Source organism: Pipistrellus kuhlii, unplaced genomic scaffold (genome assembly GCF_014108245.1).
Source record: "Pipistrellus kuhlii isolate mPipKuh1 unplaced genomic scaffold, mPipKuh1.p scaffold_m20_p_11, whole genome shotgun sequence".
Taxonomy (NCBI): Eukaryota; Metazoa; Chordata; class Mammalia; order Chiroptera; family Vespertilionidae; genus Pipistrellus; species Pipistrellus kuhlii.
In genome coordinates, this window is record NW_023425416.1 from 12,295,178 (window position 1) to 12,315,510 (window position 20,333).

Here is a 20,333-nt window from a genome sequence, read left to right on the forward strand (position 1 = left end):
TTGATCTGGACTAGAACACCCACCTCCTCGTCCCCCTCAGCGCCTCCTCGGCCACTTCACACCCTCCTTCACTTATAATAGAAATCACAGTTGCACCTTCACACCCTCTTCACCCACCTCACTGCCTCCTCATCCTCCTCACCGCCACCTCCTCAACCCCCTCACCACCACCTCCTCATCCCCCTCACCACCACCTCCTCATCCTCCTCACCGCCTCCTCATCCCCCTCACAGCCTCCTCATCCCCCTCACCACCACTTCCTCATCCCCCTCACACCCTCCTCATCCTCCTCACCGCCTCCTCATCCCCCTCACCGCCTCCTCATCTGCCCCTCACACCCTCCTCATCCCCCTCTCACACCATCCTCATCCACCGCACACCCTCCTATCAGCCTCCCCCTGCCTGGTTTAGTTCTCTGTCACGTCCTACAGAGAATTAGGTGCTTTCCTCACAGGTGAAGTGGCAAATCACAGTGTCTCCTAAACATCTAGCCATTCCTCCCACCAACCCATTCCATTTTCATTCAAGAGATGTTGAGTATAAAGATTATTCGTTGCCTGGTTCCACTGATACATTGAACCAAATCCAGAAACAGTGACAGGAATGGAAGTTACTTTTCAATTGATGCTAGATTTTCCTACAATCTCGTAAGGATAAAAATCAGGCTTTAAATGTTTTCCCAGGTAGACTTGCAGTAGTTTCACAGAAGTGTCCTTCGTGTTATAAACTTGTAACTAAAAGTTGCTGTTTCCCAGCTGCGTAGATGTACCCAGAGCATCTCCAGGTCTCAGCAACCGTCTGTCCTCCCTGATTTCCCTTTCACTCTGGCAGCACAGCGGCGTGCAACCTGGCTGTACCTGAGGAAGACTTGCAAGGTAAGGGACCTTCTTGGTGCAACTGTGATTTCTATTATAAGTGAAGGAAAAGAAAAGTAGTGGCAATTGACAAGAATCAAGAGTAAGTGACAAGTGAAAACGGAGTGTAAGAAAGAAGAGTAATTCTAGGGTGCTATTGAAGAGATTTGGCCAGTTGGCCAAACCCAATAATTTCAGAGAAAAATTCTATTAGGTATCTGAATGATCTGGGTGGGATATTCTCATCAAGTTAAATGGTTTTCTCCTTTGTGTGGTATATGCATCTAAACTGTATTTTTGTAATGGATTCTCAAGAGGCTATGATATTATCAAGGAGGGACAAGGAATTCTTACTGGACTCTGCTGATTAAAAAAAAAAAAGCAAAAAGCAAGTTGACATTCAATTGAATGAAGAGGCAGTTTAGTCAAATCATAAAACTAAAAAGAATCTTAACAGGCATTCTGTTTGGATCCTATATCTTTAGGCTACTACTCTGCTTGTCCAAAAAGATTATTGTATTTTCTATTTTAAAACATCTCCACAACTGCAGAATTACAACCTCCTCTGACAACCAATTTAAGTTTAATCAACTAGATTCTGTACCGTTGACCAAACTCAGTTCCTTTTACACAGGAAATGAGGCTTGTTCAGAGAGAATGCCTTAGGGGGTTATTGGAGACTCACATGTGGGGAGCACAGTAAAAATTCTGGCCAGCTGGTTAATTTTATGGAAGGCAAGGCAGGATTAAACGACATTCACCACATAATGCTTTGAGACATTTCATACATGTAATTTACAATAAAAAGGCATACAATCCTGTAAATAGATTTGTTAATTATTAGTCTCTTAAAATTATATTTGATCTTATAATTAGGTGTTTATATGATACTCCTTGAAGTTCTGGTCTGTGGTCTGTAATAGGAAAGAATCTAACAACACAAATGATTCTGATACTTTACTTTTCAAAATTATCCCCCTAGGTCATACAAGTCATCTGGGGAAGGTTGTTAGCACAGCTGGAAGATTCTGATGCCAGAGGTCAGAAATGGGGTGGGAGTTATCCCATGTGAGTCAAAGCAAATAATCCTCAAAGCACATATTGAAAAATTCCATCCAAAATGGAGAATAACCATTATCTGTTCCAGAGAAGCCTTGTATTTCAGAAAATGCAGAGTCAAGTAAACATTTAAGAAAAGAGTCCTAGATTCCATCTGAGAATAGGGGCAGGGGCACCGTTTCCAGAATCACTCGGAGAGTAGGGGAGGCCTCATCTTCACAAATATCCCCTGAAAGTCCCAATAAATATGAAATTCTGAGGAATTCCTACTCAAATAATTCTGGATGTTACCTAGTAAATCACTTGTTAATGGACTCATTTTAACAGATAATTGTTTTCTTAAAATTTTTTTATAATTCTTTATTGTTGATGTAAGTATTACATATGTTCCCTTTTTCCCCCCATTGACTCTTCCAGCCAGCCCGCCCCTCCTCTCAGCCCCAGGCCTTCAGCACCCTATTGTCTATGTCCATGGGTAATGCATATATGCATACAAGTCTTTGGTTGATTACCTGCCCTCTCTCTCCCTTCCCCCCTTCCCTATTAGATTCCACACTCTATTTCATGCTTCCACGTCTCTGGATCTGCTCTGTTCATCAGTTTATTTTGTTACTTAGATTCCACATATGAGTGCAATCATGTGATACTTGACTGACTGACTTATTTCACTTAGCATGATCCTCTCCAGGCCCCTCCATGCTGTCTCAAAGGGAAGAGATTCTTCTTTTTTACTGCTGCATAGTATTCCATGGTATAAGTGTACACAACTTTTTTTTTTTATCCCCTCATCTCCTGATGGGCACTTGGGCTCTTTCCAGATCTTATCTATTGTAAATTGTGCTGCTATGAACTTATTGGTGCATACATTCTTTCTGATTGGTACTTCTGGTTTCTTAGGATATATTCCTAGAAGTGGGATTTTTATTTTATTTTATTTTATTTTATTTTATTTTATTTTATTTTATTTTTTATTTTAGAGAAAGAGGAACAGGAGAGGAAGGAAGACAAAGAAAGAGAAACATTGACTTGCAGTTCCACTTATTCATACATTTGTTGGTTGATTATTGTATGATCCCTGACTAGGGATCAAACCCACAACCTTGGCATATCAGGACAGTGCTCTAATTAACAGAGATACCTGGCTGGGGCTCAGTTGTTTTCTTAACATACAGCTAAAATAAACCAAGAAATTAGCATATTAATTGGCAATTTGGGAAACTGAGTCATTTCTATTCACCTTAAAACATTAGAACCAGTGGTCAAATAGGGTAAAGGTTTGGGAAATCTGAGGGTAGACTCAAAAGTTCTGAGGAGTGGATTTCAAAAAGAGGTGGATAAGCAGCAAGAACCAACAGATTCTTCACTGTGTCACTGCAAACCATCTTCCACCTGTGACCTTTGCTCTTTCCCAAGCATCCTTAAATTCTGTAGCTTCTACTTTCTTGGCTGTACAAAGAATAAAACTTTATTCCTAGAATAACTGTATATGCTTCTGTTTGATTCCTTTTTTAAAATATATTTTTATTGATTTCAGAGAGGAAGAGATAAACATCAGTGATGAGAGAATCATTGACCGGCTGCCTCCTGCAAGCCCCCCCACTGGGGATCGAGCCTGCAACCGGGGCATGTGTCCTTGACCGGAATCAAACCTGGGACCCTTCTGTCCGCAGGCCTATGCTCTATCCACTGAGCTGAACTAGCTAGGGCTGTTTTTGGAAGAAGAGGACATTACTAAATTTCTTTGGCCAGGCCAAGAACTTTGAATCAAAGCAAAGTCCTCTCAGTTCTGTGGAGAGATGGATAAAAGCCTAGACTAGCTTGGCTATCTTTGATTCCTGGCTGTACTCTTTACTATTTTTGTGACTTTGTGTCTCCATTCTGTCATGAAAAATGGGACTTAACGTAGAGAACCTACATTAGGAGGTTGTGAAGATGATTGATGAGTTTTCACAATAGTGCTAAGTACAATAAACATTCAAGAAAAATTACCTAGCTTAATTTCATTATTTAATCTTAAATATTTTAATGCTTTTAAGGCAACTTCCTTTTCTTATTTTTTTTTCCTTTTTTCATATCTAAAGAAACCAATATTTCCTATGTTAGAAGATTATGCTTATTCTTTTAGAGAATCCTGAAACTATTTTAAACATTAACATTACCTTTGCTAGTGTTTTATCACTTTGACTTAGGGGGTTTTATAGCCAAGAAATGAGCATATTAATTGGCAATTTAATTTCTCCTGTTCCTCTTTCTCTAAAATCAATAAAAAATGTTTGTAGGTACCAAAACAACAAAGGCTCTTATCCTGTTTTATGGTTTTTGGCAATGGGGAGGAGTAGATGCCCTAAGTTTTAAAGACATAAAACTTAATGATACTCTTACTCCCACTCTAATTCTGGGGCAGGTTAGAAAAGAGGTGGTCCTTAGAGAAGCCAGTGTGTTTCACACTGTTTAATCATTGAAAACATTGTAATTTCTACAGAACCACAGAGGGCAGTAAAAACAAACAAACAAACAAACAAACAAAAACAATGGCCAGTGCAAATAAATATGAATTAATCAGCACATCCTTCCAAAAAGCACTAGGTGGTGCTATAAATTTAGTTTTGAGATTCAAAGTACTATATCTCAGGAAATGGTTGTCTTTATTCCACAACCATTTACTATGTAATGAACAAAATATTAAAAATCTGCCCTTGTGAGGATGGTGAGAAGAAAGAAAATGATTTTTTAAAAATAAGCATAGTAAGTCATTAGAAGTATAGTATTTTAGAAAGTGGTACACACTATAAAAAATAGAGCAGGGAAAAGGAGATGAGGAGGCAGTTGCAATTTTAAAAATAGGCTCACCAGGGCTGAGGCCCTAAGACTTAAGGGTGGAATTGTCTGGCCTGTTTTCAAAAATTGCATAGAGACCAACGAGACAAGGGAGGAATGAGCCAGGAGAAGTCTGACTGGGAAGAAGGAGGAAGAGGAGGCCACGCTGTGTAAAACCTTGTGATCTATAGTGAGGACTTTGACTTTTACCTAGTTTTGGATAAAAATACCTTTAATAGAAGTAAGATTTGAAAAAATGTTGAGGAAACTGAATTAATTAGTGATATAAATTATGGGCAAATTAACATTGTCTATAGTAAACTTGTCTATAGTTTATGAGCATTTTTAATATAATAATAATCATATCTCACAAAATTAATATTAATTACTATCTTCTTGATCAGGAGTTTCTTGATGGTAGAAATCATCTTATCTCCTGGGTACCTAGTATACTGATGTATGCTGGAGTTTAATAAATGTTTGTTATGATTCAAAAATTTGTTTTTAAGTTGATAAGAACCATAACATTTATTCCCTAGAAACAATGTTATAAATGCCAATCAGGCTCTCCCATTTTATCTAAAATTATTAGATTATTTTTTAAAAATGGAGACAACCCTAAGTGCCAAGGAGTGTTGTTCAATAAATTATGATTCATCCATTTGATGTCTAGCACCAAGCAACTGTAGAAGAATGAGATAGAGCTGTACATACTGACAGTGTGTCATAGGGCAAAGATGGGAATAAAGGGTGGTGAACCACTAGCAGAAAAATACACGTCTGACTCCATGTGGATAAAAATGTGTCTGTGTGTGTCCACTTATTTATGTGAAGGCATTTAAAAAAGACAAGAAGGAAAGGCACCAAACTGTTAGTAGTAGTAATCAGTGGGTCCGGAGTAAAAATGGATAGAATTGAAGGAGACTGTCATATTTAACTCTATTGCTGTTATATTGAATAAATGTTTTTAATGTGTTGATTTTTTTTTTTTTTTTTTTTTAGAGACAGAGGAAGGGAAAGGGATAGAGAGGTGGAAACATCTATTAGAGAGAAACATTGATTGGCTGCCTCCTGCACACCCCCTACTGGGGATGGAGCCTGCAACTCTGGCAGGTGCCCTGACTGGGAATCAAACCAGTGATTTCTAGGTTCATGGGTTATCACTCAACCACTGAGCTGCGCTGGCCAGGCTGACTGGTCCTTTTTTATGTCACTGATCTTCTCACTAAGTTCCTTGAAGTTTTCATTTATGTTCCTTGAGCATTCTTATAACCATTGTTTTAAACTCTGTATCTGGTAGTTTGCTTGCTTCCATTTCATTTAGTTCTTTTTCTGGAGATTTATTCTGTTCTTTCATTTGCAATATGTTTCTTTGTCTCTGCATTTTTGCTGCTTCCCTGTTTTTTGTTTTTGTTTTGTGTTTTTGTTTTTGTTTTCTTTCTATGTATTAGGTAGAGCTGCTATGTCTCCTGGAATTGGAAGAATGGCTTTGTGTGGTAGGCGTCCTTCAGGGCCCAGTGGCTCAGCCTCACCAATCACTGAGATAGGCACTCCTGTGTGGGCTGTGTGTACTATCCTGTTGTAGTTGAGCCTTCATTGCTGTAGGCATCACTGGGAGGGATTGACTCCCAGGCCAATTATCCATGAGGACCAGTTGCAACTATTGCAGAAGAGCTGCTATACAGGAGATGCTGTACAAGACTTGCTTCGGTAGGGCTTTGATGCTCTCCAAATCTACCCCTTGAGTGTGTTGCTAATGGATGTCGTAGGGTTGTAATCTGGCTTGGTCTGAAGATGAACACTGGATGCACTGGCTTTGGTGACTCCTTGGAGATGCAAAGTCAGCTACTGCCCAGGGCCACCTAGCACAAAAAATGGAGTGATTTGCAGATGGCTGCTACTTCTATTGGCCTTGGAAATGCCCAGGAGATACCAAATTGTGAACCAAGGAAGGTTACTGCTAATGCCGGGCCTGGGGCCACTTATCGTGAGGTATGGGGTACACTGATGCTAGCTGCTGCTTGTTTGAGATACTTTAGGAAAGTCTGAAGCCTGAGCTAGGACAGGCTATTCATATGGAAAAGCCACTGCAAATAGCTTGGGTGAGGCCACTAATTGGGTGGAGTGGTGTCTCAGGAAATTATCAGGGCCTGGCAAATAGTCTGGGCCAGGTTAATGGAGAGTCGGATATGGCAAATGCCTGTCAGTACTGAAGCTGGGAGGTCTCAGCAAAGCAACAATAACCTCTGCTATCACTTTTGTCTGGGACAAAACTTTCCCCCAATTCTTGCCTTGATGCCAGATAGTTTAGTTCCTCCCCATATGTCATTGGATCTTTTCAAGCTCCTGCCCAAGTGCTGGAGTTCAGAGGAAGTGAGTCTGAGTAAGTCTGTGCACCATCCCTTTAAGAGGAATTGCCTGGGACTCCTGTAGCCTCTGTGTCATTCAGCCACTGGTTTTTACAGCCTGAAGTTATGGGACTTCTCTTCCTGGCACTGCAACCCTGGCCTCAGATACCTGATGTGGGGCTGGGATGCTTTGCTCCTCACGGAGACCTCCTCAGCCAAAACATCCCTCCAATTAAAAATATGCCACACGTAGGTGTTAGACTATCCCATTCTATGCCTCTGCCCCTTCTGCCAGTTTCAATGTGGCTTATTCTGTAATTCTGTAATTGTAGGATTTCCATTCAGCCTGACTTTAGGCAGTTCTGAATGATGGTGATTCTGTGGTTTCATTGTAATTTTGATGTGGTTGTAGAAGGATGGGAGTACCATGTTTACCAATGCCGTCATTTTGACAGGAAGTCTCAAATTACTAAATATTAATTTTTAAAATCAAGGGCCTGCTATGTGCAAAACACCATATTTTAATGAAGACCATTTTAACTGATTTGAAAATATAAAAATATGAAACTGTGCTCTTGAGATTTGTGAATAAAGCCTGAAAGGTTTTTAAATGTTACAAATAAAGTGAACCTTTAATTAATATCTTGTATGTGACAGGCACTGTGAGAGGTGCTGGGAAAATAGAAGAGTGTATGAAACAGCCCAAACTCTCCCAGACCTTGTAATCACTGAGAAAGATCCCTTGTGTCACAAGGAACAACAGTGGAACAACAGAGTCCCACAGATGTGAATTGTTTAACAGGACTCGAGATTTTTAAATTTCAAGCTCAGATTTTAAAAGTGAATTTGCATCTCACTTTATTAAATTTTCACTACAGATTGCCATGTTTTCTAATTTATGGATTACCCTGGAGCAGGCGTCTTCAAACTACGGCCCGCGGAACACATGCGGCCCGCAGAGGAGTCTGATCCGGCCCGCCAGGTTTTTTGGGCAGTGAGCGCAGCCGAGGTGTTACAGTAGGAATTAGTAGTTCATATAGTCCGGCCCTCCAGCTCTCTGAGGGACCGTGATCTGGCCCCCACTTTAAAAAGTTTGAGGACCCCTGCCCTGGAGTGATATATAACTGGTTCACAGAAAACTAGGAGTACCTTCACACACTAAGAACTAGAGGGGAGAGAGGTTGGAGGAATGGGTGAAAAAGGTGAAGAGATTAAGTACAAATTGGTAGTAATAAAATAATCACCGGGAGATATATATATGCCTAAGCAACCAGAATGAACCACCAGTCTATATGATGCGTACTAACCACCAGGGGGCAGTGTCCTTCCAGACAACCATGCTATGACCTGCACTGGCACCAGGACAGCCAAGGTGGGTGCAATGTGATTGGTCGAGGCGGGGGGGGGCACCATTGCCCCACAGAGGGCGGCCCAGGCCACTGTCTGGCAGACAATCAATTGAGGGTGGGGAGGTGGGCTCCATGATCGCCCCAAAGAGGGAGGCCCAGGCTGCCCAGCTGGTAGTGCTGCAGGGGGTGGGTGGGGCCTCCCTCTGCAGGGAGATCAATCTGGGGGCCCCAGGATCAATCACCCCAAGAGGGAGGCGCAGGCCACTGGCCAGGTGTGCGGGGCTGTCCAGTGATCATCCCGAAGAGGGAGGCCTAGACCAGCCAAGCCTGTCACCCACAAAGAGAGGCAACCAGTGGCAGGGGAGGGGAGACAGTATTGCACAGATGGCAAGCAGTGGCAGGGGCGGGGCCAGCAGCTGGCAGCCAGGGGAAGGAAAGCCTGGATAGGCCCTGATTGCCATGCAGGCCTAGGAACCTTAGGGGGGCGGGGGGAGAGGGAGAGGAGGATGTCCCAGATTGCAAGAGGGTACAGGCTGGGCTGAGGGAATTTCATGCACCAGGTCTCTAGTATTATAATAACTATGTATGGTGCCAGGAAGGTACTGGAAGTATCAGGAGGAACACTGTATAGTATATAATTGTCTAACCTCTATGTTATACACCTGAAACCTGAAATTAATGCAAAATAATATTGAATGTAAACTTAATTGAAAAATAATAAATAAATTTTTTTTAAAAAAACAATTGCAACAATAATAAACCCACAGCAGTTACATTTCCTGTCCAATTTGCAGATGTCGTCTTCCTAATCCCATCCATCCATTCATTTGTTTGTTCACTCATTTAACAGATATTTATTGAATGTCTACTTTGACATTGTTCTAGGAAACACTGAATGTATAACAGTAAAAAAAACTTTTATTTTTGAAAATACATTTTAATATTTAAAAATACTGACAGTCTCAAATAGGACAGTGTAATTTCTGTGCAAAAATAAGGTACAAGTGTCATTAGAGCTTTACTTATTGCATTTCTATCCTATGCTCACAGACTATGAGCATAATAATTATATGGCTGATTTATAAAAATCTCTGCCGGAGGTGGGGGGGAAATTGGTATATGTACAAAAATAATAATTTAATAAAAAATATTTTTAAAAATCTCTGCCAAAACACCTAAGACATTGGGCATTTTTCCTGATATTAATGATTTGAGACTTAATTGTAATACACAATTAGGAAATAAACAGTAAAAACCTGGGTGGATTTAGAAGTTATCAAACATAAACTTCTAAATTTTTACTTTTATCTCATACATGTAGATGTTTATAATACAGACTGTATAATTTATGATTCCTAAAATATCTTCAGTGTCAGTTGTCAAACTTTTATTTCTCATATCAAAACAAATGTTAAAAGATATTGAGGATAAATCATTTGCAAGGTTTCACAACCTTTTTCTTAACTGATCAGTACACTTTATGTCATAAGATCATTTGTGAGGAAGTTGCAGTCACTGTTATTTGATAATGTCTATAAAATAGGGAATTTCCAACAGAAAATCCAAGTCAAGACTATGCCACTTGCTAGCTGGTGACTTCAGTAAATTACAAGTGAACTCTCAGTTTCTGTTTCCTCAGCTACATATAGTGGAGGATTTATGAAAGGATTAAATACATATACTGTGCTAAAATGCTTTAGAAGCTATAAAGCAATTTAAATAGATAAATAACATTTTTTAGAAACCAACTGTAGATATTATATTAATGGTGAAAGACTGTTCTCATGTGAGGAACAAAAGAACAGTGTCTGTTTTCATCATCACTATTTTCAACATTATTCTATACTTCTAGACCAGCATTGCCCAACTGAACTTTCTGCAGGGATGGAAATGTTCTCTGTCTATGCTGGCCACATGTGGACAAACTAAATTTAAGTAAATTAAATTTAAAGTTTAGTTCCTCAGTTGTACTAGCCACATTTCAAGTGCTCATTAGCACATGTGACTTGTGGCTACCATATTGAGTAGTGCAGATATAGAGCATTTCCCATTATCTTAGAAAACTCCATTGCACTAGAGGTTCTGTGGTTATGGATTAACTAGAGGCCTGATACATGAAAGTCGTGCAAGGGGCTTGGCCCTTGTAACTGCACGGCTGCCTCGGTCCTCGCAACCCTGGCTTCATCCAGAAGGTATGCTTTTATTATTATAGATGTTTAATGTTAATCACATGGTGCATGAAATTCCCTCAGCCCAGCCTGTACCCTCTTGCAATCTGGGACATCCTCCTCTCATCCATCCATCCACTCATCTTATTTATTTTTTATTTTAAAGTGTAGACATCAACAACTTCTCCCTTAAACTCATCAGCATGCATATCATTAACTATAGTTCAATAATTGTTTATACTTCAATAGATAAAATTTTACATAGTGAAGCGTACTAATGAGAATTGACAAATGTATACATCTGTGTAATCCAAACTCCAGCAAGATATAAAATACTACCATTACCCCCAAGTTTTCTCATTCTTCCCATTTAGTCTCCACCTCCATCCTCACCTTCTGAATTTTTTTCAATATAAACTCATTTTATGCATTCTAGAACATCACAAAAATGACATTATACTTTTTAATGAATTTATTTTATAGATTCTTAAATTTTTTCTAGGTAAAAATCATGTCATCTGTGAATAGAGATAATTTATTTCCATTCTGACCTTTTTGACTTTTATTTCTTTTCCTTGCCTTATTGCACTGGCTTAGATCCAATATAGTGTTAAAATAGAAATGCTTAAAGTAAACATCCTTGCCTTGTTACTAATCCTAGGGAGAAAGCATTCAATATTTCACTATTAAATATATATTACCTGATTATTTCTATAGATGTCCTTTATCAAATTAAGGAAGTTACTTCTAATCCTAATTTGCTGAATGACTTTTTTAAGTCATGAATATTTTTCTGCATCTGTTAATGTGATCACTGCTTTTTTTCTGTCAATATGATGGATGACATTGATTGATGTTTAAATATTAAATTTGCCTTTCTGGGAAAATCCCCACTTAGTCATAATGCATTATCTTCTTTGTATGTTTCTACACTCAATTTGCTAATATTTTAAGCAATAAAGGATATTTATATATAATTTGTTTTATTATCAGGGTTATTCAGACCTTATAAAACAAATTTAGAAGGGACCTGTTCCATTTTCTGAGTTTGTATAAGATTGGTATTGTTTAAATATTTGATAAATTTCACCAGTGTACTTGGGAAAGAATTTGATAATCAATTTTCTTTCTTTCTTTTTCTTTCTTTTTTTTTAATCCTCATATGAGGATGTTTTTTCCATTGATTTTCAGACAGAGTGGAAGTGAGGGAGAGCCAGGGTGGAAAGAGAGAAAGAAACATCCACATGAAAGAGACTCATTGATTTCTTGCCTCCCATACACACCCCAGGGATAGAACCTGACCTTGACCAGGAATTGAACCCATAACCCTTTGATCCACGGGCCCACGTTCTAACCAGTGAGCCAAACCCTTTTGGTTTCTTTAATAGATATTTGACTAGTCATATTTTCTATTGCATCTTACCTTAGTTTTGGTAATCATAGCTTTTAAAGATATTTATTTTATGCAAGTTATTGAATTTATTGGTATAAAGTTGTTCATAATCCTTTCCTATTTAATGTCTGTGGTCTCTGTAGTTATACATCTCTTTATTCCTAATATTGGTAATTTGTGTTTTTCTGTTCTTAATCAATCTGCCTCCAGGTTTATTAACCTTGATTAGAAGTTTAGAACTTTCAGCCAAAACCGTTTTGGCCCAGTGGATAGACCATCGGCCTGTGTACTGAAAGGTCCCAGGTTCGATTCCAGTCAAGGGCATGTATACCTTGGTTGCGGGCACAGCCCCAGTAGGGGATGTGCAGGGGGCAGCTGATGGATGTTTCTCTCCCATTGATGTTTCTAACTCTCTATCCCTCTCTCTTCCTCTCTGTAAAAAATCAATAAAATGTATTTTTTAAAAAGTTTAGAACTTTCAGCCCACTTCCTAACCTCAGGGGAGAGAAGAGGAACTAGAAATTGAGGTCAGCCACCCATAGCTAATGATTTAAACAATTAAGCTTATGTAATGAAACCTCCACAAAACAACTGGGTTCAAAGAGCTTCCTGATTGCTGAACACATTGAGGTGCTAGGAGGGTAGTGGCTCAGAGAGCTTCTTTCCCCCATTCCTTGTCCTATGCATCTCTTCGGTTTGACTGTTTCTGAGTTATTATCCTTTATAATAACACAGGAAACATAAGTAAAGTACTTCCTGCGTTTTGGGAGTCATTCTAGCACATAACTGAGCCTAAGTAGGGTTCATGGAAACCTTGGATTTGTGGCCAGTTGGTCAGAAGTATAAGTGGCCACCTAGGATTTGTGATTGATTTCTGAAGTGGATGCAGTTTTGTGGGACTGAACCTGTGGGGTTTGTGCTAACTCCTGGAAGTTAGTGTCAGACTTGAGTTGAATTGTAGGACACCCAGTTGTTATCTGCAGAGAATTGGGAGAATTATTTGGAATGGAAAACCCATATACATTTCATGTCAGAAGTTTTGTGAGTAAAGCCTGCGCAAACACCCTGTTCAATGTTGATAAGTGGTTAGAGCATCACATTAAAGGGTTCATTTCCCAGTCAGGACACATTAGTAGGAGGCAACCAATCAATGTATCTCTCACATTTCTGTCTCTCACTCTCTGTCTCTCCCTCCCTACTCCTCCCCCTCCTCCTTTTCTCTCTCCCTCCCTTTCACTCTCTCTAAAAATCAATGGAAAAATATTCTCCGGTTAGGATTAAGAGGGGAAAAACTGCTCAGACTATCCTGTCAGTCCCAGCTTAAAATTCTACCCTGGCTTCCCCTTGCACTTGAATTCATTACCATGATTTTTATAAAAGCCATCCATTATCTATCCCAGCCTGGTCCTCCAAATAATAGCATCTGGTACCACTCACTTCCCTTTGACTATTGCCTTTTCTTTCTCAAATATTCCAGTGCTTTTCAGCTGCAATACCTTTGTACTTGTTGTTCCCTAAACCGAATGTTCTTTCTCAGTATCTTGGCATGCTGACTTTCTCTCATCCTCAGCATTGGCTAAGATGTTACCTCCTTAGGGAGGCCTGCCCAACTGTTATACTTAAAAGACCCTCTCCCCACCTACCTATCCACCCACCCTATTAAGTTTCATCACCATCACCTTGTTTATTCCTCTTTTTTTTTTTTAAATATGTTTTATTGACTTTTTACAGAGAGGAAGGGAGAGAGATAGAGAGCTAGAAACGTCGATGAGAGAGAAACATCGACCAGCTGCCTCTTGCACACTCCACTGGGGATGTGCCCGCAACCAATGTACATGCCCTTGACCGGAATTGAACCTGGGACCTTTCAGTCGGCAGACCAGTGCTCCACCGCTGAGCCAAACCGATTTCGGCTTGTTTATTCCTCTTAATGAGATTTACCACTCTCTGATTATCTTGTATTGTTCAACCCTGATCTCTAACCTAGACTTGTGTCTGGCACATATTAAGTGCTCTATAAAATTCTGTTGAGTGACTATGTGAGAAAACATTTACCCCCATTTTCAGAGGAATTCTTTCCTACCTTTGATTTTTACCAACTTACCTATATGTAAACTGGTATATAAATCCAGATAAAATCAACTCAAGACAAATAAAAATATTGGGATGTCCTCTTGATAAAGAAGCACTTGGGGACTGGAGCGACTCCAGCATGTGCTATAGCATCCTTTCAACTTGCACCTCTGAGGCATTACTCTGTGTCGGTCACACTTTCAGTGAGGCTTCTTCCCACCTTGTGCACTGTTGATCCAGCTTACCTGGCTCATCTGCTTCCTTTTTCCATTCTTCTAATTAATGTGTGAATTTATTTATTTACTATTGTTCGTTACCCGTCTTCCACCCCTACCTCACCGTGGTGAGCTTCATGAGGGCACGGATCCTATTCTATCTATTCTGGTACTGAGTAGGTACTCAACCAATTGTCGAATGAATGAATGTTTTAGAGGAGAGAAAGGAATCTGGGAGGGAAGGGTATGAAGTCTCTCTTCCTTCAAATCATCCTAGATTAAGTTCACCCCCATTTTTGTACAGCCTATCTACTATAGGTAAAACTTCCATTAGGTATAAATGTTTACTAGTTTATTCATTCCTGAAAGGTTCAAGTCAGTGGTACTGGACAGGCTAAGTAGCCTTCTCAGAGGGCGAATAGCGAAAAATTGAATTTATTTAAGGAAAAGGTGTTGGTTGGTGGAGATATCCAAAGGGAAGTGGTACACAGCACTGAGCCAAATGGTATTGGGTCCATGACGGCAGCAAAAGTATACTTAGGACAGTGAAGCAAGGAAGGTCATAAAAAAAGCAACAGGAAAGCTTAGCCTGGGCTGCTTGGTCTCATTGAAAAGTCAGAGAAAAGGGGGCCTCGGAGACAGGATCAGGGGGGTAGCCTGGGGGATGCTGCTGTCCATTGCTCCCCCTGTTGCAAGTCTCATGGGCTCCCTTAGAGGTTAGGAGATGAGTGCCTGTGGGGGAAGAGAGGGATAGAAGACTGCCCGCTGGGGCCTTTGTCCTGAGCATATCTCTCTCTCTCTCTCTCTCTCTCTCTCTCTCTCTCTCTCTCTCTGTCTGTCTCTTCCCTCCCTCCCCCCTCCCCCCCCCCTCTCAAATCTTAGGGGAAGTCTCAGGGAATATCTCAATAGAATATTCATCAGCTTTCCAGGTGTGCTCTTCAGGGTCCTGGTCTCCACTGTTTGGTCTGTGCCAGGGCAGGGGTCATTTCACAGTCAGTGAGCTAGCTCTGAGGTCAGCCATGGTGTCACTTGTCTGTTTTGCTACTTTTCTGGACCCAGAGCTGAAATACAACAAAAGCCTATATGCTATGTTTAGGGAGGAAAAGGTCAGGGAGGTCTAAACTTCATGACCAATGATATGCGAGGGGAAGATATGTTACCTTGGAGCAAGGTTCTTGTTTTGCTCCTGGTTAGGCATTGGGCTTTCTGTTCTTGGCCCATGGTCCTTGCTTTGCTCACGTCTGTCTGACAGTTCTCAGCATGGCTTTACTTATATATCTACTCACCATCCTACGTGTGCCTGTTGATGTTTTGTATGTGAATCTTTTGTTCACTCTAGAGCTTGCATAGGAGAATTTATCGTAATGTTTATGACATCATGAGGGGATAAAATCTGATGAGGTTGAATTCCATCAAAGCCTATTTCCTCTATGAGCAGCCTATTTTTTCTGAAGAAAAGTCCAGGAGTTGTTTGAAAGCATGATGAAGCTGACCATCAGGAAGGGACTGGGAGGAGAGTACAGAACTGAAAGTACTGTACCTTTTGCAGGGAGCGGCCACTTCAAAATCTTCCCAATTAGCAGCTATGTTTCTCTCTTAATTTCAAGTTTTCTTAGGATTACAAATTTAAAACATTCTGTTCTTGGTTATTTTTCACAAACCTATTGTCTTCATGGAAACCCCCCAATCCCTCAGAGGGAAATTTTTCTTTAAAAAATACAAATACAGTACACTATGTTCTTTTCTTTAAAATAACTATGGTGAGAGAAATCCCTCCCTTTTGGTTGAAGCCATGCTTTTAAGTTGCTTGGAGATAGTTACATATGAATCTTTATATAAATTTCTCTCTCTCTCATTTAAAACAAAAGACGAAAGAAGGGAATTTTCTCATTAATTATTTAAAATACTTGGTGCAACTGTTTCTTATGAATTAATCCAGGCACTTGGAAGACAATTACACTCAGTGTTAATAGCATTGCCAACCTTTTCCAGTATGCTGCACTCCAAACACTATTGTGCTTTCATCGACAACATTTACTATTACATATGCATATGAAAAACAGGAATTTTCATCAGAATTACCGTAATAGCATTAAGAGATTATTACTTTTTCCAATTTCTTTGGAAGGAAATTCACTTAAATTAGATTATTTATTACTTGACTGCTTTCCTATCTTGCCTGTATGTTTAGGTAACTGGAGCCCATGAAAGTATAAACTTCAGAATAAAAGCATGATTTTATGCATTAATGGTTTCAAATAAAAGAGGAGTGCTAGTTTGTGCATCACTTCTTTTGAGAAAGTTAAGTCTGTGTTCTGCTTAGGAGAGATAACACATTTTTGTCCCTGTAGGTGGCCCCCCTGGTGTAGCCATTAGTTGCTAATTGCTTTGCAAACAAATAAACAATTAACTCCTCAAGCTGCTGACCGGGTGTTCATTGACTTGCTAAAACTTTCTAAGACAGGATTTTAATTAGTGACATTCTAAATCCAGCCCCCTTGTCAGCAGAGCCCTAACACGACCTGCAGGAGGATCACTGCCCTGTACGTGTGGGGCAGAGCCAGCCAAGGGGTGCACGGAGAGGCCAGAGCGGCCGACCTGTGCAGCCCACGAGGCGATGTCTCCCGGCCTTCAGGAGGGCGCTCGGCTTGGGGAAAGCAAACCCGCGCCCCGCTCCTTTTCCATCGAGAGCATTTTAGGACTGGACCAGAAGAAAGACGGCGGCGCTCCACCCATGAAACCCCACAGGCCTTGGGCAGACACCTGCAGCTCCTCAGGTATGCTTGCTTTTCAAAACTCGTTCATTTCTTTTGCACTGTTTATTCTGGCCTTTAATTTTATATTGCCTAGAGTTAAAAAGAAACTGCAGTTTCATCCAGTTACATAACTAAGTTATCTAGGACCTTTAATATACCCAGCTGAGTCCTACGGGAAATAAAAAGACTTACAGCCTTGAATCCAGTGGGTATAGAGGTCACTCACAGGAAAGGCCAAGCACCTGCAGATCTCTGCGTTTATTTGACACATCAGATATTCTTTTTTCACTGAAAAATAAATGGCATTCAGAGACCTAAAGGTCCTCTATCACCAAGGAGGATCTTCATTTTGATTTGCTTTTTGGTTTTTGGTTGATGAGAGGTCAAGTCTCCTGTGAAACTCGGAAGAATATCACTAGAAAAATTAAAGTCAAGTTCTGAAATTCTTATAAAACTTTGTGGAATGTGGGATTGGACTTCTAAGAGGGGGTTTATTTTTCTTTTTTTAGAGAAAGATGTTAACCTATGTCTACATGTCCCAAGCCTTACAAATGGACTCTTATCCTCTTGTACTGTGGATCACCCAGTGCCAGAAGAAAGAGTTATGAAATATGAAAGTTACTTTTCAACCTCAGAAAGACTGTCTTTGAAAAGAGAGTTGAGTTGGTATAGAGGCAGACGACCAAGAACTGCTTTTACTCAAAACCAGGTGGGAAGTTTTTTCAACTAATAATAATGATACAAAGACTACTTGGCACCCTGTTGAGCAAAAGCCCATTCACTCTGGGATTTCAACTTGGGCCTTATTAATGAAACAACAGAGTGTATCTTTTTAAAAACAATTTGTGGGTAGTCATTTTATTAAAAAAAAAAAAGACATACGAAATAATAGTCCAAGATTTAAATGAAATTATTTTGCTATACAAATTAAAGTCCATTTTATAATGACATTCCAAGAAGCAACATTTTAAATAACTATTCCTTATTCTTAGATTGAAGTGTTGGAAAATGTCTTTAGAGTAAACTGCTATCCTGGCATTGATATCAGAGAAGACTTAGCTCAAAAACTGAATCTAGAGGAAGACAGAATCCAGGTAATTTTCAAATTTAGTTGTTATTCCTGATTATTGAAAAGTTAAGAATAATGAAATAATGTTTCTGAGAGCTATTTTATGTCTTCTTAATTTTAGATATGGTTCCAAAATCGGCGTGCCAAACTGAGGAGGTCTCACAGAGAATCACAGTTTCTAATGGTGAAGAAAAACTTCAACACAAATCTCTTGGAATAGATAGAAAACTAAACTTGTGAAGTTTTTTTCCAATTGCAGAACACAAAGAACCAGTGGAAATACCAAGTTTTTAAAGTGTGATGTTTTATTTTCTGCATCTAATCTGAACCTTGTCACTTTCTGAAAATATATTGTAAATAGTTACTATATCATGGTACCTGTTATACTTGGGCACTTTTAAAGGCTTTTTCTATATATTTTAATAAACATTTTCAGAAACAGCAAGCTATTTTTTAAGTGAGCAAATTTAATGTAATAAATTAGTTTGCTAAAATCAGTAAACTCGTGACTAAGTGGCTCCACAAACTGAATTACTGTACATTTAAAAAATAATCTAAGTAAAATCATCTGGAGAATGGCACAAAGGTGTGACTTGTTTCAATTAGTTTCCTTCAAATGCATTTTGACATGTGGTTATGTTTTAATAGATTACCAAATATGATTTATTCATAAATCTTATTTTCTCTTGATTTCTGGCATGAATCAGTGAAAATTTTTCACCATATAGCAATATAATCCTTTTAGAATGCCAGTTTCAGCTTTTTAAAAAGCAAAGTCATTATACCAAAGTAGAAATATAAAAGTATCAGTTGTCATATTCATACCATTGCACAAAAGAAATGAGCTGCAAATAAATGCAAATTTTAAAATATTTTTTTAATTCATATAATGCTGTACTTTAATTTTATTCCTTAAAGTGATAATGAACATCTGGCTTATATCTGTTTCTAGTGTAGTAATTCCAATCATCTGTATATTTTGTTACAAGTAATATGTTGACTGAGAAGATGGGATAAGACCTGCCTTGAGTATGTACTCTGACATACTTGTTGGAAATAATCAAGGCACTTTCTGAGACAAACACTATGTATTTTCTTTGCATTTGCCATTGTATCTGTCAATTAAAGATGCAAATAGAATTAAATAGCATCTCAAGAAAGGAGTCTAACCATTGAAAATCTGTGTATTTGTTTTCCACTTAATTAATGGGAGTCCAAAGTGGGTGTTCTTTTTGAAATGTTAGCTTGAGGATTCTGACTTTGTCTCCTAAAAGCCTATTTCAACTTTGCCCATTTGAATTGAATTCTTCCATGTTTCCCTTTTCTTTCTTTCCTGTGCCTCTGTCCTTTTCAGTCCCAGTGATAACCAGAGTCAAAGGTTCTTACTATTTTTTTCTTTTTTTTTTCTGTTGCAAGAGAAAGATTAGAGGGAGTTTGCATATTATTGCTGAGGAAAAGTAGCATGACTCAGATTTTGGAGCTCTCAAAAATCATTTACTGAAAGCACATTTGGGGATAGAGAGCTCTGTCTTAACTGGTCAGCAATGAGCTGCACTTATTCTGTCCCACTATCGCTGAGGTGGGGAGGGAAGAGGTCAGAAGGGCCCCAAGGGCAGTAACTGGGAGACCAGAGGCACTAATGGTTCTCCAAGGAAGACTCCACTGCCAGACTGGGCCATTTTTCCAGTTTATAAAGAACTGCCTTAATTAATATAAGATGTGAAGCACTATTTAAAAAAAGTCTTTATTGTTAAAAGTATTACATATGTCCAATCCCTCCCCCGCTTATCCTACTCCAGCCTGCTTCTGCCCTCTCTCCCTCAACCTCCCACCCCCAGCCCAGGCCCTCACCACCCCATTGTCCATGGGCCATGCATTTATGCATACAAAGTCCTTGACTGATTACCTTCCTTCCAAGATTCCTCATTCTGTTCCAGGCTTCCATGTCTCTGGATCCACTCCGTTTATCAGTTTACTTTGTTACTTATGTTCCACAGATGAGTGAGATCATGTGATACTTGTCTACTGATGGGCATTTGGGCTGTTTCCAGATCTTAGCTATTGTAAATTGTGCTGCTATGAACATAGGGGTGCGTACATTCTTCCTGATTGGTATTTTGGGTTTCTTAGGGATATATTCCTAGAAGTGGGATCACTGGGTCAAATGACAATTCCATATTTAATTTTTTGAAGAAACTCCATACTGTTTTCCATAATGGCTGCACCAAGACT

The 20,333-nt window shown here is 39.4% G+C and overlaps 1 protein-coding gene across 1 annotated transcript; it reads left to right on the plus strand.

Moving 5' to 3' along the window:
• Positions 1-728: 728 nt before the first annotated feature.
• Positions 729-19,840, plus strand: HESX1 (HESX homeobox 1). The gene is made up of 5 exons (XM_036430781.2): positions 729-875; positions 16,785-17,053; positions 17,542-17,741; positions 18,025-18,126; positions 18,223-19,840. The coding sequence occupies exons 2-5, from the start codon at positions 16,894-16,896 to the stop codon at positions 18,319-18,321; spliced, it is 561 nt and encodes a 186-aa protein (XP_036286674.1). The 5' UTR covers positions 729-875; positions 16,785-16,893; the 3' UTR covers positions 18,322-19,840.
• The last annotated feature ends 493 nt before the right edge of the window (positions 19,841-20,333 follow it).